Raw genomic sequence first — 24,300 nt, 5'->3', positions numbered from 1 at the left:
TCCTTTTCCAATCAGGCCCAGGCAATGCCTCGGCCTCCCGCCCTTTCCCGCTCCTCTGACCAACGGGGGCCGCCCGCGCGCGTCCTGCGCTCCGCCCCTGTCCCGCGTTTCGCGCCCCGACCGTCGGCGGGGCTGCACGTGGCGGGACCCACCGCCCCCCCGGTCTCCACACCGCCCCGGATCCCCCTGCCCCTGCCCTCCATCCCCCCCCGGCCCAGTGCCGGCGCAGGAAGGCGCGGGGCCGCGGGCAGCTTCAGGGCAGCTTTATTCGAGAGTGCGAGTGCCGGGGGGGGCCGCGCGGCTGGGGGGTCGCAGCCCCCGGCCCGCAGCGGCCCCACGGGGCGGGGGGTGGTTGGAGGGCTCCGGCCCCCCCGGTGCAGCCCCGCCGCGGCGGTAGGGGGGGTCCCGGCGGCCGTAGTGTCTGACAGCGGCGGGGCGGGGGGGGGCCCGGCTCGCCCCGGGGTTCAGCAGCTCCGGCGGCCACCGCACGCGCGGGGCCGGGGAGGAGCAGCGGCCGGGGCCGGCAGGGGAGAGGCAGCGGAGGGGTGCGACGAGCCGCAGTCTGTGCGGGGCGGGGGGCCGTGCCCGGCTTAGGAGGCGAAGTGTCCCCGCAGCTTGTGGAGCAGCTCAGGGGTGAGGAGCAGCCTGTGCGCTTGGCTGTGCCCCGGCGGGCAGGGGAAGGTCACTTTGCCGTAGTAGGCCATGCCCTCCTCCTTCTCCTGCTTGGCCTGCAAGGGCACAGCGACCTTAGGGGGGGGCACACCCGGGGGGGCGGCCCCCCCTCCCCAGCCACCGCCACGCACCACCCCGGAGCAAACTGGGGGGGGGGGGGGGGGGGGGGGGGCATGGAGGCTCTTGCCCCAGCCCAGGGGGTCTCACCTTCAGGAAGGAGGAGGAGGGGAAGATGCCGAAGTTGGTGGATACGCTGGCGCCCAGCTGCTGCTGGACCATCTCCCGCATCGTGTCATCCTGCGGCAGGAAGAGCATGGCACGGTCGCCCCCAAACTTGCTACTGCTGTGGCAAACGCAGGCCCTCCACCCCGCCGAGCCCCTCATCTCCTCACCAAGTCCCTTGCTGCTCCACTGAGCCCCTCACTACCGTGCTGAACCCCTTGCCGCCATGCCGAGCCCCTCACCGCCCCACAGCCCCGGGACTCAAACCCAGCTTCATTTGGGAAAGGGGCAGCACCTCACCCCCGCTACCAGTGATGATGCTCACATTGAGATGTGCCAGTTTGTTCCCCCCACGACGCAGGGGGACAGGAGGGCTGGGCCTGGGGGGCCACCAGGACACCCACCCTCCCGCCCCAGCAGCAGCCTGCAGCTGGCGTGGGGGGGCTTGCCTTACCCTCAGGGTGTCGATGCTGTTTTTGAGGGACCACAGGCGGGCCGTCTGCTCCAGCAGCCGCGCTGATGAGCTCCTTGCTGCAGAAAATGGCAGGAGATGAGAGAGGCAGACGCCCTGCGGGCTGGCGAGGCACGGGCAGGGCTGCACGGGTGTAATGGCAGCACCAGCACCCATCCAGCGCTCTCTGCCCCGAACACCTCCACTGTGGAGCAGCGGGGCCACCTCGCTCAGCCCTGACAGCCTGCTGCTGGCACGGGCTCATCCGAATGCCGACACAGGGGAGGGAGGTTTAGAGGAGGGAGGAGAGGGAATTTGTCCCCCTCGGGGCTCGAGGGCCAGCCAGCCACAGCTGCAGGGCGCACAGTGTGCGCAGAGCACTCGCCCACCTCAGGTTCTTTGTTATGGTGGGAGGTTTTGGGGAGTGAGGGGCTCCCAGCTCACCCAGCAGTGCCGCAGGGAAGAGGCTGAGCCATGCTGACTCCAGGGAGCAGCTTCAGCCCCTGCGCTCTGAACCAGTGCCACACTGTCCACAGACACATGGATGCCCGCAGCCAGGGGGACGGGGACAGCCATGTCTTGCGGGCACAAGGCCATTCCCTGCTGCACAGGGAAGCCTGTGCCACCAGAGCAGATCCCTCGCAGGCAGCCCTCAGCGGGTAGGCAGGAGCTCTGCCCCGCAGCAAACCCTGCTCTGGATGCTGGCCGGACGGGAAGTGTGTGCCAGTCCCTCCCCAGGGCAGAGAGAAGATGTAGAGCTTGCTCACAGACCGTGGGCCAAGCTCCCTCTGACTTGCAGCTGCCTGTGCCCACCCCACCCCACCCCCCGCTCCCCAGGTGCTTCAGCCAAGGAAGGTTTGTGTAGGACCTACTTGACTTGGTCTGCTTCATGTCTACAACCTTGGCGTTGGCGCTCATCTGATAGAGGGTTTCCAGGAGCTGGCTGGTCTTGCGATACAGCGTGTGCGTGGCCAGACCTTCTCCCTGCTTGTTCTTGGGGAGGGACATCTTGGGTACCTGCAGAGGCGTCAGGCTGGCCAGCTCCATCTTCATCTGGGCTCCCTGGGACCAATGGGGAGAAGGTCATTAGGGGCAGGGCATTTGTTTGGGAGGAAAGGAGCATGGAAAATGTGGTGTAAAGGCAGCAAAACGAAGAGCCCAAACGAGGGGAGGAAAAAAAAAAAAAAAAGGCACAAAACTATAGCCAAAACCACCAGAGGTTGGATCTTCCAAGGGTGGGAGCACCCACGGGCAACAGTGATGCCCCAAATGCAGCAGGACACTGGAGGAAAGCCCTAGGACAACCAGCTGGGCACACGTGAGGCTTGGGGACGGGGAAACAGGTTGGCACCTCAGCACTTAGAGAACTGTTACTCAACAGCAGCCATATGTGTGACTCATTAGATGTAAGAGCTATCATTAATGGCTTCACAGTTGTGCATAAGTCTGCATAATTATGTGTCTGTGAATTAATATTAGTGGAATGTTGTTCGGTTAATTAGATTATTTGCTGCTTTGCCAATTCCCTCATAGTGCGTTAATCAATAAATGCCTTAATCAGCCTGCATCAGCCAGCATCTGGAGTCCCTGGTCTGAAGGTGGGATCAAGGCTCGGCAGTTACAGCACTGGCACTGCCAGCCACTCCAGCTCCCAGCCGCTGACCCTGCGCTCGGACCCTTCCCCAAAGGGCTCAAAGCGCGTCACTAGTGGAGAGCTCACTGCGAGCCCCGCAGCACAGCTGTGGCTCCTGAGCATTGCCAGATGTGGTGGACTAAGCACCCTTCCTCCAGCTTATCCCAGGTACACTACATCCCAGGCAGACCACCCTCCCTGGCCTCCTGGGACACAACTTTGCCCAAGACCACCAGCCGAAGGCAGGCGCCAACCTGTGGCAAGCCTCCAGCCCAGAGCCTGCTGATGCAGGGAGATGAACGCCCCCGAGCAGTGCCGCAGCGCCGTGGGACAGCCCTTCCCTCTGGCTGCCATGCTCCTAGGGTGCAGCCTGAGCTTCTGGCTGCAGAAACAGGAACAGTGCAGCTGTGCCCTGGCCGGACTCCTTGCAGAGCCCCACTTTGTACAGCAGAGTCCAACATGCCTCTTACCATTCCCGTTTCTTTTCTGGAGGAAACCCACAGTGCAGAGGGCAGAGCTGCTCTGCCGCACTGGAGGGAGCACATCGGCGGCGCCCGGGGACCCGCCACAGGGTGAGACACCTCCCTGCACCTCACCTTGAGCTGGTTGTTCTCATTCTTGAGGTGCTTGATGGAAAGCTGCAGGGCATCAATTTGCTGGAGAAGAAGAGGTGAGTCCTTCACCTGGACAGGTCCTGAGCCACCTCCTGTCACCTGGCCGGCACCTACACCTGCGGACAGGCACGAACAGCATCAGCAACGTCACATGTGAGCGTGGAGCAGGACTGCTAGAGCAGTGCTGGACATGCAGACAGACTCAGCAAAGGGATGAGTGCCTGCAGCACAGGGGGAAGCAGGGCCTGCCCATGTGTGCCCACACACTGATGGAGCCGTCACCGACATGCGGCACCTCCCATGGAGAAGGCCAAGATGCTAGCAGGCTGGGGCAGCACCTCACCCCCACATGTCTCCTCAGCAGCCTGGCACTCCCAGTGCCCACTTCCCAAAGATGTGGGGCTGTGCCAGGCTCTGGGCACTGTGGGGACCCATCTCTCCGCTGCGGGAGTCGCACCACCCTGCACCTGTAGGGGTTTCATGCTCATCACTCCCTTCCTGGGCTCCTGGTGCTGTCCAGGTGCACACCAGCTTCGAGCTCCCCTGCGCCACAGGCTGCTTGGCCTCTGAGCCAAGTGCTGCCCTTGAGCAGGACCTGCATCCTTCCCCCTGCTCCCAAACCAAGCCTTGTCCCAGGGCCATGCTTGGGTGCCTTGGGACGCTAGTCCTCCCCTGGCATGCACTTCTGGGGGCTGGAGGTGGCGGGGAGCACTGGCATGCTGGGGTGCAGTACCGTACCTCTCTGCTGTTCCTCTGCAGTACAAGGAGAGGAGCCAGAGGAAAGACAAGAAGAAGCAGAATTAAAGCCGAGGATTGAGTCTGAGAGGAGCCATGGCCAGAGAAGCTCTGGTCAGCCATGGCTGTGTCCTGTGCCAACCCCCATTCCGCTGATCCTGGGAGCAGTGACCATCCCAGTGGCCCTGCTGGGGCAGTGGGGCTCCGTGTGCTGCTGCTGCTGGATCTGGCCAGGAGCCAGTGAGCCCTGGCTGTAAGTGCAGCCATGCGTGACCCGAGCGGGGACAGGCATGCACCCATGGTGCGGCTCCTGCAGAGCTGGCCCATGACAGCCCCACCCTGCTGCGTGCCCCGAGGCCTGGTGGCCCACGCTGACCTGCTCCAAGCTGCTCTGCCTGAGCCCCCCTGCGCAGGGGCAGAGGAGCAGCACCCGCAGGCTGCCCCGCTGCACCCGCTGTGCACTGCACCCCTGAGAGCTGGGGTGCCTCCGGGACGCACTCCCTGTGCCCCCAGCTCCCTTCTCTGAAATCCAGAGCTGGTGAGCAGGCTGGTGCCGGCACCATGCTCACGGCGCTGCATATGCTGTTTGGGAGTGAGAACACGCTGCCAGTGTCCCCAGGAGCCAGAGCATGTGGCCACAGTGACTCAGCGAGAGGCCGCAGCTCCAATAGGGCCAGAAGCTGCTGGATACCAGCAGCCAGGCTGTATCCAGGTACACCTGACCCAAATCAGGTGAAAAGGATCAGGCACCCACTGGATCCCTGCCACGCTGGGGCCAGAGGGCCAGGCTACTCCACAGCCACCCTGGTCACGGTCCTGAAGGACACCCGAGCTCTCAGTTCTGTGGCTATCCTACAGCCAGAGCTCCTGACAAAGATGCGGAAGACCTGCTTCTGACACCAGCAGTTTTTGCAGGACTTTTCCTCCAGAGTGACAAGGAAAGCGCTAACACCCCAGCTAGCCGGTGCGAGGACCTGCAGCCTCAGGTCTGAAAAAAAAGTTGAAAAACCTGAGCTCCAGACACTGAAGGAAATTTTTTTTTTCCAAATTAAAGCATCCAGTTTTCTTGAGGCTCACTTACCACCATTAGCAGAGACTAAAACAGAAAGAAATAGTCAGTCTATCCTCACATGTGGCCAAAACGGCTTGATTCTCATCTTGCACTGATTTTACATTAACCTGCCTGCCCTGCCTTGGAGAGGAGCAGCAGCACAGGTGGGTACTGCCTGCAGCAAGGACATGCCAGCCGGCAGGCGCACACCACTGTGTCGCCATGGGAGTATCAGGGCCATGGGAGCATCCCAGTGGGAGGATGGGCCCACAGACTGGGTGCTACAGCAGCCAGAGCGGGGTGCCCCGCCACCAAGGGCCCCCCAGCCCCGGCCAGCCGCAGGGACACCCAGGCTAGCTCCACAGGGGTGCCACCGCTGCCCTGCCCACCTGAGCAGGGAACTGCTAGACAGCACTGGGGAGCTGCCGGCGCTCCCCACACCCCCAAAGTCATTACAGCCTGCATGCCCCCTGCCCTCTCCGCTGCCAGCGCAGGGGGGGCTCTGGCTCGCCGTGGGAGGGCTGGCAGGCAGCACGGCTGGCTGTCAGAGCATGTTCCCAAGCTCCTGCCGGCAGCCTGAGCTCCCAGGCAGGCACCGCAGGGTATCCCCCCCGACAGCTCCCGGGCTCCATGTCGGGAGGACTTCCCAGGCTCCCTTTCCAGCCTGCACATGCCCCACACCAGCTGCAGAAGTGTTTGAGCGCTCTGGGGACGCTGGTTACGCACCTCCGGCAATGCCAGACACGATGGAGGCCACTCCGGAGGCAGGGGCGCCGCGCAGGCCCTCAATGGTTCGCTTTGACTGGTTGTTCAAGCGCTGCTTCAGCTCCACTTTCTCTGATTCCAGCTGATCGATATCTGCCTGAAGAGCATCCATGGTCTCCTCAAACTCCCTGGGAAGAGCACACAGAGTCACAGGTGTACCCGGAGACGCTCCTCCAAAGGAAAGAGGCAAGCAGTCCAGGACCCAAGAGCTCCTGGCTTTGCCACGCATCCTGCTTCAAGCCCAAACCTGCTGACCCAGAAGCTGGAGCGCCACCAGCCTCCACTGCAGACCGCAGCACAGCACACAAAGGAAGTGTTTATCCATACGAACCCAGCGTCTCCTCAGCTGTTTTGCCCAGCTTTCACACCGCCAGGCAGTCCTCCCTCCGCCCTGCAGGCTGCACCTCCCTGCTCCTCCACCAGTCGCTCTGCCAACACACTTGTGGCAAGAGGCATGTGGAGCACAGTAATGGTGGTAAGAACATGCCGGGACAACAGCCCTTTCCACAAGAGCATTTGAACAGGACCTTTCCCAGGACCCTCTGCCAGCCTGAGCTCGGCCACGCACCATTAAAATATGCTGGTTCCCCTGTGGATCCTCCACTAACCCACAAGTCCTCCCAGTCAGCCCAAAGGACCACCAGCTGTCCACTCCTCACCAGAGACCCTCCAACAGCAGCCCCCTCTCACACTTACTTCTCTTTCTTTTTGAGCAGCGTCTGGGTCTCATCCAGCTTTGTCTGTATCTTTTCCACACGGTCATCTGCATCCTTGGATGCACTGTCCAGCTTCTTCTCCAGGAGGCTGAGCCGCACGTTTGCTTCACTGAGCTCCTCGCCCTGGAGCAGCAGGAAAGAAATTCAGAGAGCTCCAGGGCCTGGGGATAGCGGGCACGAGGAGAAGCTCCTTGCAGTGCCTGGTGGGAGCCCGCACAGAAATCACAGCTCCTACCCACACTGTGCCTACGCTTGGCACCCAGGCACAGGCACCCAGCACCACTACTCGCCGTCGCAGAATGGCATGGGGGAAAGGCCAGGCCAGTCCCTGGCAGGGAGGTACCAGGCAGGCAGCACCTCCCTGGCAGCTGGAAGGGTATTTCCAGGAGAAGATCTGCCTGGGACTCGGGACCATTGGCTCCACATGCAACAAATCACCTGGAGCACGAACACGACCACTACAGCAGCAAACATCTTTTCACTGACCAGCCAGGAAGGCAGAGATCAACCGAAGAACTGCTTACCTTGATCTTGAGGGACTTTTTCAGTTCTTTGATGACTGTCTCCCTGTCCTCCAGCTTAAGCCCCAGCCCTTCAGCATCAGTGATCTCTGCCCGAAGAGCTGCTGCCCGTAGGTCAGCAGGTGGGGTGGGCTGCAACGGAGACCAGAGGAACAAGATACAAAATCAGTATTTTATGCAGAATTCCAGTAACTGCAGATGGGTCCATGCGGCAAGAAGGGGACTGACCGTTCCCAGCCTCCCCAAATCCTGCAGGCAGCTGCTGCACCTCCACAGCTCTCTGCCCCACATCGCACCCAGAAGCCAGTCTCCTGCCAGGGGAGGGCACAGCAGGACCGTGGGAGATTACAGAGCAGCTCAGATGCTCCCGCTGTGCCCGAGGCCCCTGCCCCAGCTGAAGCCCACCTTGGACTGTGGCCTATCCGCATCGTATTCTCCCTCCTGCATCGCTGTGGCCATCTTGTTCATGGTTGCAATGAGGATGCTGCAAGACTGACGCAGACACTCATAGGGGTTGATGCCCTGCATGCCATAAATCTGCAAAGCATGGGAAGAAAGTGGCAGGTAGCTGCGGGCTGGGCTGACAGCCCCCACTACAGCCCCCTCCTGACTCCCCACAACATGCCACAGGCCTTGAGGCTGCAGTCCCTTTGCGTGGCTGCGGAGCAAAGCCAGCCGGGGGGAATGACAGCACAGAGCAGGGGAACACAAAGTCTTTGGCATTTTGGCATTTGGCCATATTCCCAGGAGTTCATTCCCAGCCTCCACAAGGCTCTCCCATCCAGAGCTGCTCAAGGGCAGGTCCGTAACACTGGAGTGAGATGGGTCCCGGCCGCGCCGCGCTGCAGCAGGGAAGGGGGAGCAGTCCGGAAAGGTATTTCCCACCTGCTCGCTTGCTTTGAAGGCCAGATCCTCCAGCTTCACCGCCTGCAGCCCCTCGTTCTCTGCCAGAGGAGCAATCATCTGCGCCCCAGCAGCGGCCACCTCCTGCAGCACAGCCACCACCCATGTTAGGTGCTTGCGGCAGTCCAGCAGCGTGTCGGACACCTGGAAGTGGGGCAGAAGCAGGATGGTTGAGAAAGGCACAGACAAACGGGCTGCATTCCAGCTCGCTCCCCTGGCGCTGGGGAAGCTCCTGGCTGCACAACGCTGGCCTCAGCCTAGTCTCAACGGCTGCTAGGACTGTAACTTGCTGCTGAAGCATCACTAGGAAGATGGGAAACACCAGAAAAGATAAAAAGAAACTGAAGACTGGAGAAAAGCAGGTTATGAAGCCCATGTCTCCATCCCAACTAGAAGCACAACACCCAGAGACATTACATCCCACCTCCGCTCACACCTTTTTCCTCTGCCTGAGCAGTGGGTTGCTGCTCAGCGCAAGCAGGGCACAGACACCAGCACCCTCCCTCCCTGGAGCCAGCAAGGACAGCAGTGATCCATCAGCATTTGATGCATGCCCAGTACAGCCCACAGCTCCCAATGTGTGGCTAAGATGGCCCCATGCTGGGCAGCGCTAGGGTGCCCCGCTCCGCCAGCCAGCTCACCTGCTGCCCGAAGCCCAGTGCCGCAGGGATACCTGGAGCATCCGTCCCAGGCATGCGGCGCCTGATCTTTTTGCAAAACTGGCGAATGTCACTGCACGAGGTCTCCAGGTCCTTGAGGAGGATGGCAAGGTCGGATGCCTCCTGCCCAGCCTGGGGTGCAGAGAAAGGACCTCAGTATAACTGACAGAGGGAGCATCGGTGAACGGAACCCAGCACAACCCTCGCTAGAGCCCCGCGGAGCCAGCCTGGGCATGTCCTACCTGGAGGAAGGATCGCAGCCGGCACACCTCCACCCCCATGCAGTCCAAGGCACTCTGGGTGAACTGCGGAGCACAAACCAGGTACCATCAGCTTGGGGCAAAGCACAGACCAGGCAAGGGAGCTGCTCCAGGGTAAACCAGGGCTTTGGTCTCAGGCATTTCAGGATGGACTCTCTGTACACCACCCTGCCATGACTCCAGGATTTACAGGAGCAGGAAAACAGGCTGAGGCATTCAGCTGATTTTTGGCTTACTCCATGGAGCACAGGACACCAGTGCTTCCCCTAGAAGCTCGGGGCAGTACAACACTCCCTCTTAGACAGGAGTTTCTCCATACTCTCCCTGCTGCTCTTGACTTTCTACCCAGATGTCTGCAGGGCAAATGGCCCCACATCTTATTCCCCCTTCCCTGATCTGGGAGCCCTCATCACCTCTGTGCCACCACTGGCAGCAGGAGCTGGGGAGAAGTGACTGCAATGGGGCGAGGGGGAGAAGTGACTGCAATGGGGCGAGGGGGAGAAGTGACTGCAATGGGGCGAGGGGGAGAAGTGACTGCAATGGGGCAAGGGGGAGAAGTGACTGCAATGGGGCAAGGGGGAGAAGAGGCACTCTGACTCACGCAGAGAGGGCAAAGACAGAAAACATACAGGAAAGAAAGAGTCAGGGTTTTTTTCCCCGCTTCACCTTGACATGGTCGGCCAGCTGCATCGTGCAGTCCTCAGCCTGGTCAGCCAGGTGGATGCTGTACAGGTGCTAGGTGGAGACAGAGAGTGGCAGAGATCAGCACCCCTCAAATGCTTCTGCACATGCAAGCAAACAAACCAAATGAGGAAACGCGTAACATAAAAATACCAAACGTTGAGGGTTTAGCCTCATTTTTAACTGGAAGTGAAAACTCTTGCAGTGACCCCCACCAGAACCGAACGCTCTGCCCTCTGCAAGAGCTGGTGGCCCTTAATGCAAAAGGTCAGCAATCCTGGTCTGCAGCATGCAGCTACAGAAACTGTTAAGGAATATTCTTAACAGAAACACAGGATGGGAGGACTGCATCCTTTCTGCTTGCCTCCTCCCAGGAATGGAGAGCAGAGAACACAGCCCCCAGGCAACACAGTCACAGGCTCTGGAGGTGAGAAACATGCAAAGGGAAGTGCTACCAACAAGCTTATTCACAGCTTATCAACGTGAACGACGTACCCAAGGGCACCCAGCCATGGCACACACTGGTGGGGCTGCACCAGTTCCCCACCCTGCTGGTCAGAAACATGCCTAGCCTGGTCAAGAGCCCGTCGCTCTTGGCTCTGCAGACCCACCTGGTAGTACTTGATGGCTTTGGTCAGCGGCTCCACATTGACAGTCTCGTCCAGCTGGTCTTTGTGCAGCAGCTCAATCAGGAAGTCCAGCGAGCGCTCATGGACGCTCATCTCGGGGTACAGCATCCCCACCTTCTTATACACCTCCACACTGCATTTGTTCAGGGCCCTGGTTAGGGAACACAGACACTGTCGGCTTGACTGGGACAGGCACACACTCCAGACAGCATCAATAGAGGGCTGCTTCTGGGTGCCAATCTTGGACCACCAGAACCCCCAGGAGCACCAGCTGGACCCCCAGGAGCACCGCAGCTAGAGAAGTTAAGGAAGGAAAAAATATCTGTAGAAAACAAGGCTGCCTGGGAGCTACAGGAAAGGGAGCCCCAGAATAGAAAAGCACTCCAGGCTCTAAGCCAGAAAGCAGTGCTGGAGGCAGGAGGAGACTTTACGAGTTCTTCAGCCATGCCGGTGCGGGAGCAAAGGGATGTGGTTCAGACTGAGCCACTTCCCTGGGAGCAAAGCCCAGCAAGCCTCAAGGCGAGTACCCTCCCCAGCCACAGCCGTTCGGTGTCCGAAGGGATCCCCAGTGTGGGAGGCAAGCCCCGGCTCCTCGGTGCTGTCAGCCTGCCCAGCAGCGGGCTCACACTGACCAAGGGGTTCAGGCTGACGGAGCCCGAAACCTTCTGCACTGGACTCAGCCCTGGGCACTCATGGGGAGGGCACAAGGCTGCAGAGGTGAGCCTGCTCCTGGGGACTGAAGCCCAGAGGCAATCCCAAATACAGTCAAGCTCAGCAAGTGACTGTGATGCATCTCCTGGCGGGACAGATGGAAAAATCAATGCACCAAGGCTACTTCTGGCCTCAAAACACGGTCACAGCTGAAGAATAAGCAACACGTGCTAGAGAACTGGATCCCTTCACGTGTCAATTCTTAGGAAAACAGAGAGAGTTACAAGAGAGGTGAATAACCCTACCACAAGGCAATAAATGGGATCCCTCAGCCTTTTTTTCTAGCCCAGCTGCCAAAATGTCTTTAACTCCAGAGGGACCAGGCCTTGCTGCGAGGCTGCAGAGGTCCTCTGTGCTTCCAGGCGGCACAGTGGGTGGGAAGCAAGGGCGAGGAGAAGGGCTGGGCACTCACTGTTCGTATTTGTGCAGCGTAGCCTGCAGCAGGCTCAGGGAATAGACCAGCCCGGCAGCAAAGCTCAGCTGCTCTCCCGCAGCACCCCGGAGGCCGGTGCGCTCCGCACAGTTTTCGTTTAGATCAAACTTCTCCTGGGCCTGTTTGCTGATCAGCTCAGCCTGTGGGGGAAGAGGGCACACCTTCAGTCTTCCTGTGCTTGCTCTGGTCTGTGCCACTTGGCCACGGACCAGCCAAACACCTCCACACCCCCCCCAAAAAAAGCAAACTTGCCTGGGAAAGATTTCTGCAGCGCAGAAGGGGAATCAGTGGGACAGCCAAGCACCAGACCCCCAGGCAGTGCTGCCAGACACCGAGGCTCAGGCGCCTGCCCTGTCCAAACTGCCAGGCCTGACCCCCCGGTACCATCGCTGAGCGCTCCAGCCACTGACCCACCACCAGGGACTCCTGCTTCCTCCTCCTCCCTTCTCCCAAACAATTTTGAAAGTACTCAAACAAGTAAACATTCGAAATCCCAAATTCAACTGGGACAGAATGAAACCATGTATTTCCCACAGAGCCGAGGTGCAGCCACCAACTCCTGGCTAGCCCACACAGCACAACGAGTTTGAGGATGACACCCCAAGCCCCATCAGCCCAGCTCAGGAGACAGCCCCAGCTCAGAGCTTCAAAGTAAGAATTAACACAAGCTCTTGACAAGGCCTAATGCCCCCCGGCAGGCGGGAGCCGGGGCACCCACCCACCTTGCAGATGAGCCGAGGAATAAGCAGCAGCACCAGGATGCAGTCGTGGTCCCCTCCGTGGCGCAGGAAGCTGTCGGGCATGAAGGAGGTGAGGAGGGAGACGTGCCGGTTGGCCTGCTGCACCTCCATCTGGCGCAGCTCCATCTCGATGGCCTGCAGGAGACACATGGTCAAGGCGGCCCCTGCTCGCTTCCCTCCCCAGCCCAGTGCATCCCAGCCCGCGTGGTATCTTAAAAAGTCAAAACCTCTTCCCGCCTGGAACACAGCTAATGCCTCACTCCCCAACTGGCACAGGAAACATTTCTTATTACATGGACCTGTTGGAACAGGTCCAGAGGAGGCCACAAAGATGGTCAGAGGCTGGAGTGCCCAGAGGCACCGGGTGACAGGCTGGGAGAGTTGGGGTGGTTCAGCCTGGAGAGGAGAAAGCTTCGGGGAGACCTTAGAGCACCTCCCAGTGCCTGAAGGGGCTACAAGAAAGCTGGAGGGGCTTTTCACAAGGGCGTGTAGCGATGGGACGAGGGGGAATGGCTTCAAGCTGAAAGAGGGGAGATTCAGATCAGATATTAGGAAGAAATTCTTCCCTGTGAGGGTGGCAAGGCGCTGGCACAGGCTGCCCAGAGCAGCTGTGGATGCCCCATCCCTGGCAGCGTCCCAGGCCAGGCTGGACGGGGCTTGGAGCAACCTGGGCTGGTGGGAGGGGTCCCTGCCCGTGGCAGGGGGGTGGGACTGGGTGGGCTTTAAGGTCCCTTCCAACCCAAACCATGCTGTGATTCTATGACTCTTTTACCAACTGGTGCTCTGTGGAGGTGCCCAGGGACTGGTCTGGAGCTCTGGTCTAACCCTGGGTACAGCAAGAGCCTGGTTCCACTGACAGGCAGCAGCAGCAACGAAAGAACCTCAGGGCCTTTTGGCTGCAGCTTGGCCAGGAGCGGAGCAGGGGAGTCTCTGCACAGCCCATGCCAACCCCCTGGCACAGAAACCACACAGGAGCAAAGGCAGAGTTGTTTTTCCTCCTGATTAAACTGGTCTGCTTGATCAAGCCTTCCCTGCACACATCCACGTGCACACTAGTGACAGTAGTGCGTCACACACTGGTAGCTTCCTCCCTTCCATTCCATGCCCCATCTTCCTCCCAGCTCCTGACAGTTGCCTCTGCCTGCTTCCATGGCTGGCACGAGAGCTGCAGGCCAACTCTGAGAGCTGTGGCTCACAGCCAGCCCCAACATGTGGGGAATGCCCACCCTGAGCCTGGCACTGACGTGCCGGTGCCGTGTCTCGGCACTGCTGTTCCAGGAGCCTTGCACACGGGAATGAATGCACTCTGCTCAGTTCACACGCCTGGTGCACAGCTCTCTTGCTGGCCCTACCTTAGCGTGGGCTTTTGTCTCCGCAAATTTAATCTTGAAGTCAAACATCTCAGGAGGAGGCTGCTGCTGTTTCTCAGCAGATGCTTCTTGCTGACTCATGAGTTCCCGGTTCACGTCCTGAGCACAGAAAGAAGCTGTGATGAGACACACAGAAAAGCAGCACAGAGGAGATCTGTAATCCCACACCCTCTGCAGCACACCCACACATAACCTCCCAATGCCTCTTCCTCCGGGAGGGCAGGGTGGAGGACCGGGGGCTCATTGTGCAACATGCACAATGATGGATGAAAATAAGGAAGGGGAATGCAAGAGCTTTCCAAACACTCGGCTGACAGCAGGCTGTGTTAAAGCCAAGAAATCCACACAGACTCATTACCCATCCCCTTTCACTGCCAGGAAAGCCCAGGAGAACCAAGCCCAGCACTGGAACAACCCCACACTATTCTGTTTTTTCCAGGACTCGGTTCCCAAGCCTGGAGCACAAGCAGCACAGCACAGTACAAGGCTGAAACAGCCACGTGTTCCCCAGTATTTACAGCGCTGACTTCAGCAGGGGCTCTACCAGCAAGCCCTGTCTGGACACAGGCAGAGGGACAGGCAGGGCTGTCAGAGGTCAGAGAAGCACACGTAGTCTGGCACTGCTGGAGGTGCCCTGGAAGGGTCAGTGAGGAACCCGCTCTTGGGCATCAGCCATCTGTGTTCTGCCATGCCCCTCTCCCAGGAGAGCTGGAGGCAGCTGTCCCCACACCCAGGGATCACCTCTGGGAATGCTCTTGCCTACACGTGCTTGGTCTCCTCGTTGCCACAGTGGGCTCCCAGAGCAGCACGGCTCCGGTGGGCACTACCCCACTGCCACGCGGAGGGCATCGAGGGGCCGCACCTGAAGGTGTGCCGTCAGCTCTCTGTATTTTTTGATGGTCTGCTGGTAGTCGGCCACAGTCTCCTGTGCAGCCTCCACACGCTTCTCTGCCTCGCGGACCCGTGCCGTTGCCATATCCAGCTGCTCCCGTAGCTCCAGCTCCGTCTCCCGGGCATTTTCCTGCAGCTCGTCATTCATCTCGTTCATGGCTTCCTGGCAAGGAGGAGGCAGCACGGACTTGGTTACAACACAGCTTAGCAAGCGAGGGCAGTTGGACATTTTTGGAGCAGGGCAGAGGAGCACCCTGGGATGCAAGGGGCTTGCTCTGCAGAGCAGAAGGGTGCACCGCTTGGAAGCGGCACTGAGCACAACGCCTGCGGAGAGGTTCCCCAGCTCCCCCTGGCACCGCTGCCAGGCTGCTCCCAGTGCCTTGGGCAGCCTCACTGCCAGGCAGGCAGCTGTGAGGGAAGAGGGAGGAAGGGGGGACACTCAGTCACAGTGTTTGTCTTCCCAAGTCCCCGTTACACATGATGGAGCCCTGCTGTCCTGGGGATGGCTGAGCACCTGCCTGCCCATGGGGAGTGGGGAATGGATTCCTTCTTTTCCTTTGCTCACGTGTGGCTTTTGCTTTATCTATTAAAACACCTTTATCTCAGCCCACGAGTTTTCTCACTTCTACCCTTCCGATTCTCTCCCCTATCCCACCGGGGGGAGTGAGCGAGCAGCTGTGTGGAGCTCAGTTGCTGGCCAGTGTTAAACCACGACATCCTCCCACCAGCCCAGCCACACACCAGGCACGAAGGAAGCCAAGCAAGTCCTGCAGTACCAGCCCTTACGCCAGAGGAATCGTCTTACCAGGTCCCCAACAGTCTCACGCAGCTCCCGGACCTTCTCCTCCAGGTCCAAGTTTCTCTCCGTCAGAGTCTCCACCATCTCTTCAGCACCCAAAGCAGCATCCACCTGCAAGCACACATCACATCACACCACACTCCAACCTGGAGCTCAACACATCGCAGCAAGCAGCTCAAAAATCCTTTTATATCACTGTGGGATCACTCTGCCAAGCTGTGGGACACGGCTGATAAATTCTGTGTCTCCATCCTAGGTCGAGGGTTTGCCAGACAGTGCATAAGCTCCCTCCTGACAGTGCAGAACAGTGTCCCTCAGGAGAGCCAACAACTCAAACCAGAACAGCCAGCAGCCCCAGAAGGAAAGGCATGTGAAAAAAGAGGCTTGGCTTTGGCTCTTAGAGATGCTACGGGCTCTTTAGCTGCAGCATGAGGGCACAAGGCTGAACAGTTTCAGGTCAGTGTAAATGATGCTGACCTTCAGGGCAAGTCTTTGCAGACTTCTGACAGTGCTTTCCAAGCTCTGTCCCCCCTGGGCACCTAGGCGAGTCATTACACACCTACAGTATTAAAGGAGGAATGGGCATTTCAGTCTCTCCGCATTAAGAAGCATCACCTCTATTAACAGCCCACCTCCTACGTAACGCAGGCTAATTTATGCTCAGAGCATGCGAGGCCAGTTCCCCCCCGGAACAGCAGTTCAGGGGAATTGCACAGGCTGCTCTGCAGTGAAGGCAGACCCTTCCTGGGGGCTTCCTAAGGGCTGCCCCACACCTGCACCAACGTCTCAGCCTGGCCAGGAACAAGCCTCATGAGGATCACCCAGGCAGGAAGATATGATGGCTCAGCACTGAGCAAGCAGTGGACACAGATCAGCCCTGGCAAGCACGACGTTATCAGCCGTGTCCTGTGTTCCAGAGCCACCCTACGGCCAAACAGAGCCTAGCACAGTTCCACTGCTGGAACGGGGTTTGCTTTTGCACAAGGACCACGAAGTATCAGTCCCTGCAGTGGTATCACCGAGCGTGGCTCTCCAAGAGTAACTGATGGAAAGCGCTCTGTGCCAGCAGGTGACGCCAAGCTGGCCTGATGGCAGCTGCTCAATGCCCCAAAGGGCCTCAAACCTCTCCTCCCTGCCTACCCTTCCCCCACCGGGCTCACCTGCTCCTTTAGCTCATCAACCGTCTTCTCCGCCTGCTTCACCTCCTCCTGAAGCTTCTCCCTCTGCTGACGCAGGGACTCCAGCTCTGTGTTTTTCTTCTCCATTTGCTTTTGAAGCTTCACGTGTTCCTGCTTCTCCGATGCAGATAAGTCCCGCATCCTTTGACAAAGCAACCAGACTCACAACAAGCCCAGCAGAGACCCAGGTACCAGAGCAAGAGAAGCCATTCCCTTCCCAGACATTACTCTTGGTGAGCACCAGCAGAGTCAAGACCCCCTGCGTGCACTGGCTGCCCATTGGCAGCACGAGCAGAACATCTTTGGAGCCTCTCCCTGGTGGGGACAGGAGCAGCATCCCCAGAGAACAACTCAGTAACAGCAAGGGATGGGGCTGAATCAGTGCCTGAGACAGCACCTTCCTTTGAAAGAATGAGAGCGATAGGGGATGGAGAGAATGGAAGAGGAGAATGTAGAAAAATAGACAACAGAGTAGCGTAGAGTAGCAGGAAAGAATTGCTGTAAATGGGACAGGCTAAAGGACAGAAAGGAAGAACCCAGTGGGCAAAGAAAAAAAAAAAAAGACATTCACAGCCTTTCACAGTGTAAAAGAGGGGCTCAGCAGCAGCAAAAAGACAAAGCACAGACAAGGACAGGTGCCTCGACATGCAGAGAACAGAGCTTTGCTTATGCGTATACCAAGGCCCCCGTGTGAACAGCTCTGCTAATGCCCCGAATTGGCTCTGCCCAGGGAGCGCAAGCACTGGGAGTTCCTCTCACTTGGACTTTCCTTCTGCCTCCCACTCAGACATGCACTGGTCTGGAGGTCCTTACAAGGCAGTTTCTTGTCTTTCCTTTCAGGAGGGGATGCTTCCACCGCCTCTACCTGCTCCTGGCCTACACGAACAACTGCCTGTAGGCACAGGCTGTTCCTTGCACCGAGGGCGACCCAGCACCCTGCAGGCACTGAACCGTGGCCACACCAGTGGAGTGCAGCGGGACAGCGAGCAGTGGTGTGCCTACCCGAGGGACCCCACCTGAACCTCTACACCAAGCACATGCAGCTTCCATAAAGAAGAGCCCCAAAGCCCCTGGCAGACGGGCTTCCCCAGGGAAAGGCAACAGCCAGGTCATGGTGCTGAACAGGCTCAAGAAACCTGAAGCAGGACCTGTGCAGGAGGCGTGTGGAGAACTGTACAGGCTGTCTGAATAAACCTGCAGCTGTGCTGCACAGAGAAATACAAATGCACAAGGTTTCTGAAGTGGCTCATTTTCTCCTAATCTACGTTGGTGTCTGGTGACAAGAGATTCTCCCTTCTCTGCTGCATCTTAAATGAGCACCAGAGCTCCAAAACAATCCAAAACCAGCCAGCATGTGTTACATTGGCTGCTCTGCAGAGGTACTTGGGTCAGCGCTCTGACACAAGCTGCTGTTAAGACTAAGGAGAGCATGGGATGCTGTAGGAAGGAATTCCATCAGCAGCATCCCAGCCTTTGGGGAGCACAAGTGGTCTCCTACCTTACAAGAGCTTCCTTGAGTCTCGCATTTTGCTCCTCCAGCTGTTTGACTTGGTAACTGGATGCTGCTCCATCTGAGCCTGCAGTAGAAAGGAAGCATTATTCTGCTTGAGCAGAAATAGCAGCTGCTAAACAGATTCAGTTCTCTTAACGCTAAGTGACATTACAAACACCAGTAACAGAACAGCTACGCCACACCAAGGGGAAACGTCCATCTCTCTCCTGCAGCTGAGCAAAACTGAAGCCTGGCACATAACACTGCACTCGTAGGCCGAGAGATTCCCCTGACACCACCAAAGCCTGTTAGTGCAGAAGAAAAACCACCATACCAACCCGCAGACTGCATCCGAGCAGACGCTGGGCTCGGGCAGTTATGTATTGCTGGATACTCTGGGCGCTCTCAGCTCTCAGCCCTCCCAGTCCTCTCAATTCAGTGAAAGGAAACTCAGATCAAAGACATTGCTCCTAATTTCCACATCCCCCCACAGACTACTCCTGCCTTTCCACATTTTCCTAGTCCCTCGAATGTTTACCTTTCTGTCACATCCCTCAGCCTGCCTGCCTCATCAGCTGCTGCTTCTACGGGTTTGACTGTTTTCAGGTGAATGCCAATACTACAAATGTTTAATGGCTGGCTCACCTCCTGCTGCGTGTAATTTTTAAAGCTCACCTTGAATACCAAGAGCTAAAAGGCCCTGGGGGAATAAAAGCAAGGGTAAGGCACTGGTTTTGAAGCTGTGCTCAGTGCAAAGCTGGGAGGTTGGATCAGTAAGTAACAAACTCCCACATAAAGTCTGTCCCAGTCAGACACCTCTGGGGTGGGATCCACTGTCCCCAGGGAAAATGACAAGCATTAAAACTAAGCCTGAGCTCCTCTAAGCTTAGGACAGGAGCGTTTGTCCTCAGATGCGAAAATGCAGCAGTTCCATCTCTGCCCTCCCAGTGAGGCCGGGACCCAAGCGAAGACGCAGCGGAGCTGCTGCTGGCCTGCCCACGTGTGACGGTTGTACCTGCGCCAACCAAGTGGGGCTGGGGGGCAGGGGATAGAGCAGAAAGCCCCACAGGCTGCCGGGGGAGATCGCAGAGGCAAAGCCTCAGCCTCACCGCAACCAGCGGCGAGGAGGCACCACTGCTCCGAAGCTGTCAAGTGTTCTCCCCACTGAGGAGCTCCCTTGTGCAGTGGGACCCAGGCTGAGACCACCCAAAAGCTGACCCCTTCCCACCTTTCTCTTCAATCTCGTGCTTCAGGATCTCTAGGTCCATCGTGAGATATTCCACCTTCTCTTTCAAGGAGTCCACCTCCTGCTGCAGAGACTCTGCTCGCTCTTCTGCCATCTCCTTGTCCAGGGTGGCCATTTCAATGGCATCAGCAGTGTCTGCCATCTCCTCCATGTAGCGCTCCTTGGCTTCCAGGGCATCTTTGGCTTCCTGTGGTCAAGCACATATGGTTGAGAAGACCCTGGAAGCCCAAGGCCAGCGATGGAGAGACCCCTCTCACAAACAACGAGCCCTGGATAATTATGCCTCTCATGCCTGTCCCAAAGGAGGATCAAGTGCAATTAACAGCAGCTTATCAGGGCCAAGAGGGGACGAATGCTGCCAGAGTTCTCCACTGCTCCACACCTTCTCCCACCCACAGAAGAGCCCAGCAGAAAAACAATCTGCAGGTGAGGAGAGGCAGATGTGAAGACAGAAAACAGGCTTGTACTGGAGCAGACAACCAAATAAATCACTGGGGAAACACACCAAGAATCCACCCTGAAAAACCAGGGTAGAGAGAAGCAACAGCTCCTTTGCCTGGGTCCTGGAGTCCTGCTGTCTGCCTGGGAGCAGCTGGCACGGCTGCCAGGAGCAGGTAACCCATCCCTGGGGAGAAAGGGAAGAGGGAAAGCACCAGCCTGCTGCAGGCATTTCAAAGGACACCCCAAGGCAGGGCTCGGCAAGAGCAGAGCTGCCACCGGAGAAATGTTCTTGTTAACAAGCAAGGCTAAGGTCCATTAGCTGCAAAGCCCCGTGGCTTTTGCTGGCAGTGACTCATACCAGCCAGCCCTGCAGGGCAGGTGTTAGTTTAGCTAAAGGGAGATGAGTTTTAACAAACTGAAGCCTACATTAGACAGCCAGGGTCAGGACCGCCCCCCCCAGGAAGCTACCGGAGAGAGGAACCCACTCCAGAGCAGGCCAGGAGGCATACAGGGAAGGCAGCACCCATTTACACCCTGTCCCCGGGGCAGGGGGGGAAGCAGCTGAGGTGGCCTAGGAGCCCTGCTGAGCCTCTACTCCAACCCCTGCTCAGGCAGGGGCCGCGGAGCTGGCTGCCCCGCACCCAGTCTGGTCACGCCTCACACATCCCCAGGGATGGAGACTCCAAATGTCTGTGAGCAACCTGCTCTGGTGTTGGACGACTTTTGCAGGAAAAAGGTTTTTCTTATGTTAAAACTGAATTTGCTATATTTCAGTTTGTGCCCCCTTCTTCTTGTACTCTCAGTAGGCACGAGGGAGAAGAGTCTGGCTCTGTCTTCTTTACTTCCCCCACCAGGTATTTACACGCATGGATACAACCCCTTGCATCCCTCTCAGCCTTCCCAGATCCCCGTCACGCTCAGCTCAGATGAGGCTCCAGAGGATGGGATAATGTCATCACTGTTTAAAAGCAGCTCCTAAGATGTTCCAGCTTGCTTCAGCCCAATTCCCAAACAGACTTGATGCTGATTATCAACTCATACAACACAAGCTTATATTAATGCTGTATTTAAAATGAAACCATGTTGGGATGTAAGTGCTTCAAGCCATGAGTACTATCCAGGAGCAGATTGCTCGCTTCCCAAGCGTGCTGCTTTAACATAAGGCAGAAGCAAGCCAGAGGAAAGACAAGCTGCTGTTCATAAACACTGGGGAGTCAAGGACAAGTGCAGGGCAAAAAAATAACTTCCACCACATAGGTGTGGCAGTTTTAAAAATCATTCAAGAGATTCAGGCATTGGGACAGTGGGAAAGCTTAGCCCTGCGCAGGCAGCATCAGGAGAGATGAACAGATCCCGCAGCATCACCAATGAGCCTCCTCCTACGGGGCTGGCTCATCCAGTGGATCGGAAACCTCAGTATACAGGAAGATTCTTAAGGCTGCTGGAGTCCACTGGTTTTTGAGGTCAGTTGCAAGATCTCCAGGAGTTTTAATCAAGCTTTTGAAGGTGGGATCAGCAGTTTATCAGCAGGTTTGGGATTGGAGCAGTGCCCTCCCACAGCGCTGGCAGACCTGTAACAGCTAATCAAAGTGGAGAAACATGGCTGCTGCCACACTTGGACATCCATCCTGCAAGGTGAGATGCGTGACTTGCTCCTTAACTACCATATTCTTCGTCCCCATCAAAGGAAACCACCTGTAACATCAACTTCTCTTACTCTGCACAGGGCTGAAACTGGCACTAAGAGCAGAATCCATTCAGGGGTAGGTCAGTTCTCCTGCTGCAAAGGCCAGGCTGTCTGACAGAGGGGACAGGCAGGCAGCAAAAAGCAAATCCTGGGATGCACAACATCCCTGGTACCCTTGCAGGACTGTGCAACGTCCATCCAAAGGCTCTGTCTGCTCTGATATCTAGAGTGGTCAGAGAACGAAGCTGTGGCTTCAGCTCCAGAACAAGCTGTGTGTGCTACTGCCACGATGGACCAGCGGCAGTCGGCACCCACGCTCGCATGCTGCATTAAATGTGCAGGGTGCTCTGACTGTATCTGGGATTGGCGCTGGCAGCTCAACACCTAAACCAATATTTACATTGGAGAGAACGGCGATATGTGAGGTCACAGGCCGGTTTAGGACCCAGCACGTACTCAGAAGACAGGAGCCAGGACAGCATGCAGTTTAAAGCTAGCTGGTATTTCATAAAAAAACCCACAGATATCTTCAGCAAGTGAAATAGCCCTGGAATCCCCTCTCCCTATGCACGCCCCAGGACTGGAGCTGCCCCGCTGCTCAGGGATGCTCACCTTTTTGGCCTCCTTTAAACGTTTCTGGAGATCAGCCTGTTGTTCTTGCATTTTGCTCTTCCATTCTTGTACCTGCTCCAGCTGGATCTTGTACTTCTCGAGCTCTTTAAGCTTTGCTTTGTCTTCATTTCGCTTTATCTTCAGAGTCTCCAATTTCTCCTCCAGGTCCCTGACTTGAGAGCGTAAATTTTCCTCCTCCTACAAGATCAAAGAGGAATTACCAAAAGGAGCAGCAACATCCTTTGGAGAGAGCTCCAGATACATTAATTTAACACACAGAGAACACAACCCATCAGCTAGCCTGTATTTTGGCATCGTTACTGCAGCTCTTTTAGAAGAACGCATCGCTCTACGCTTGTAGCTACCGAGTCCGTCTGTCATTTTAATCTGATTTTTACTGCACATACAACATGTGATATATATTCCTTGACACAAAGACAAAAACTTTTTGGCTGGCAAAAGGTCTTCAGCACCTTGCTTTTGCCTTCACGGGGATCTACGGATGCCTAAATCCTTTAAAAAAAAAAAAGAAATAAAAAACCTCCACCGCTAGCTCATCCAAGTTCACCCTTCAGTAACTGTTCTGCTCCTGCTCAGAGTAGAGCGATGGCATGCAAGAAACACGCTCCCATAAACAGAACCAGATCTCACAGAATGGTTCTATCAAAACAACGTGCAAGATGGCACACACTTCCAGCAGCCAGTGGGTTTAGTTACTAGCGTGTAACTCAGAATGCCGGCACACGCACGCAGGGTGCACCTCACACATACATTCATGCTGCAAGCTCACTGCGCTCCGTGTGAGCTGCTCCCCCCCTTCCTTCCCCACCCCACAGAGCAGGGCAGGCATTTGTACAGGGGGCCTGCCCCACGCTCCCCACTTGGGGGTCGGTGTCTGTTGTAACCCGTGGCATGTCAGACCCCAGGCAGTTCTACAAGGGCGAGCCGGGTACAAGCCTAAAGCCGGAAATCCTCCTGCTTGGGCAAAGTGAATCCTTAAATGGTCTCTGCTGTGCACCCCAGACCTTCCCCGAGGCTTTTCTATCCTGTTACACACACAGAGGTGGGTGCCTCGGGCTGCTGACCAGCACCCCTCTGAATTTGCCCCCTTCTGCTCCAAGCACATTTGGGCTGTGTTAGATGGGCTCCATCATGACACCTTTACCTGTAGTAAAAGATACAGCCCGAGGGGGACACTAACACCAGTAGCAATGGTCCAGAAGCGGCTGCACAGTGACATGGCGCTGCAGCTGGGTCCTGCAGCGTTATTTTGAGACCAAAGCCAATGGGGGCTGAAATGAAAGCCAGGGCATGAAAAAGGGATGCGGGCTTGAGATTTCCCGCAAGATGCAAACACAGCCCTCGGGGGGGTCACATCCCACCCAGCTGTCACAGTTCCCTGGCACAAGCCTCTTGCGCTCACAGGGAAAAGGCACACCTGGCTCGCCTTAAAACCCAGGTGAGGCTGGCACTGTGTTTCTGAACAGCTATGCTGTCACGGGAGAGCTGCCTGTGCGGGATGGGAAACACTCAAGGAGCACAGAGTCACACAGGTATCACACAGCCCCATGCCAGCTGCTACTGCAGAGTGAGTTAGGTTGAGGCAAAACCCTCAGCTCCCCATTTTGGAGCTGATGGGGCGATTTCTGCATGCACACTCATCAAACCAGAGCCTCGTGGTCACCTGGCCTTCATGGAGACACTGAGGCACTGCCGAGCTGAGCTGGAGACAGAGAATACAGTCAGTGGCTTGTCTTGAACACAAACCATACATCTGAAGTACACTCGTGTTTTACAGAACAGAAGAATAACTGAGGCTGGGAGAGGTGAGTGGAGGTCTCTGCCCCACCTCCCCACTCAGTTGTGCTGAGTGGATCACGCTGCTCAGGCCTCGTCTGGCCAAGCTCTGGCTGCCTCCAAGGACGAGGTCTCACAGCCCCTTTAGACCCATCCTGGTGTCTGACCACCCTCACTGTGAGGACCCTTCCCTAACACCAGACAGAAGGTCCCGGGCTGCCACTCACATCTGTTGCCCCATTCCCCTCACAGCAACCTTTGAGGAAAGCCCAATGTCCGTGCCATTTAAAGAAAACCCCAGCTCCATGCGAGGTCCCATCTTCTAAAAAGTCTGTGCATAACCATGGGTGCTGTACAACAGAGCCCAGGCTCCCCCCGCTATCTGGACTCC

General features: G+C 57.3%; 1 protein-coding gene across 10 annotated transcripts in view; it reads right to left on the bottom strand.

The window, feature by feature from the left end:
* Positions 1–248: 248 nt before the first annotated feature.
* Positions 249–24,300, bottom strand: part of DCTN1 (dynactin subunit 1) — an 84,589-nt gene continuing 60,537 nt past the window's right edge. For 7 of the 10 annotated variants that reach the window (XM_055795341.1, XM_055795343.1, XM_055795345.1 and 4 more), the window contains 24 exons: positions 22,113–22,310; positions 19,355–19,559; positions 18,133–18,211; positions 16,617–16,776; positions 15,463–15,567; positions 14,629–14,820; positions 13,749–13,865; positions 12,379–12,531; positions 11,636–11,796; positions 10,495–10,663; positions 9,869–9,937; positions 9,185–9,247; positions 8,925–9,074; positions 8,266–8,427; positions 7,786–7,917; positions 7,384–7,512; positions 6,840–6,982; positions 6,105–6,271; positions 4,331–4,345; positions 3,575–3,708; positions 2,218–2,407; positions 1,349–1,425; positions 880–969; positions 249–728 (listed from right to left, as the gene is read on the bottom strand). In XM_055795341.1, the coding sequence (XP_055651316.1) occupies positions 591–728; positions 880–969; positions 1,349–1,425; positions 2,218–2,407; positions 3,575–3,708; positions 4,331–4,345; positions 6,105–6,271; positions 6,840–6,982; positions 7,384–7,512; positions 7,786–7,917; positions 8,266–8,427; positions 8,925–9,074; positions 9,185–9,247; positions 9,869–9,937; positions 10,495–10,663; positions 11,636–11,796; positions 12,379–12,531; positions 13,749–13,865; positions 14,629–14,820; positions 15,463–15,567; positions 16,617–16,776; positions 18,133–18,211; positions 19,355–19,559; positions 22,113–22,310 (3,198 nt within the window). In that variant the 3' untranslated portion in view covers positions 249–590. The remainder of the gene's footprint in view (positions 729–879; positions 970–1,348; positions 1,426–2,217; positions 2,408–3,574; positions 3,709–4,330; positions 4,346–6,104; positions 6,272–6,839; positions 6,983–7,383; positions 7,513–7,785; positions 7,918–8,265; positions 8,428–8,924; positions 9,075–9,184; positions 9,248–9,868; positions 9,938–10,494; positions 10,664–11,635; positions 11,797–12,378; positions 12,532–13,748; positions 13,866–14,628; positions 14,821–15,462; positions 15,568–16,616; positions 16,777–18,132; positions 18,212–19,354; positions 19,560–22,112; positions 22,311–24,300) is intronic. The other 3 variants (XM_055795342.1, XM_055795346.1, XM_055795351.1) reach the window with 1 other exon arrangement.

This window comes from Falco peregrinus, chromosome 2 (genome assembly GCF_023634155.1).
Source record: "Falco peregrinus isolate bFalPer1 chromosome 2, bFalPer1.pri, whole genome shotgun sequence".
Classification (NCBI taxonomy): domain Eukaryota; kingdom Metazoa; phylum Chordata; class Aves; order Falconiformes; family Falconidae; genus Falco; species Falco peregrinus.
Note: the sequence above shows the minus strand (reverse complement) of the source record. Positions and strands in the feature narration are given on the sequence as shown.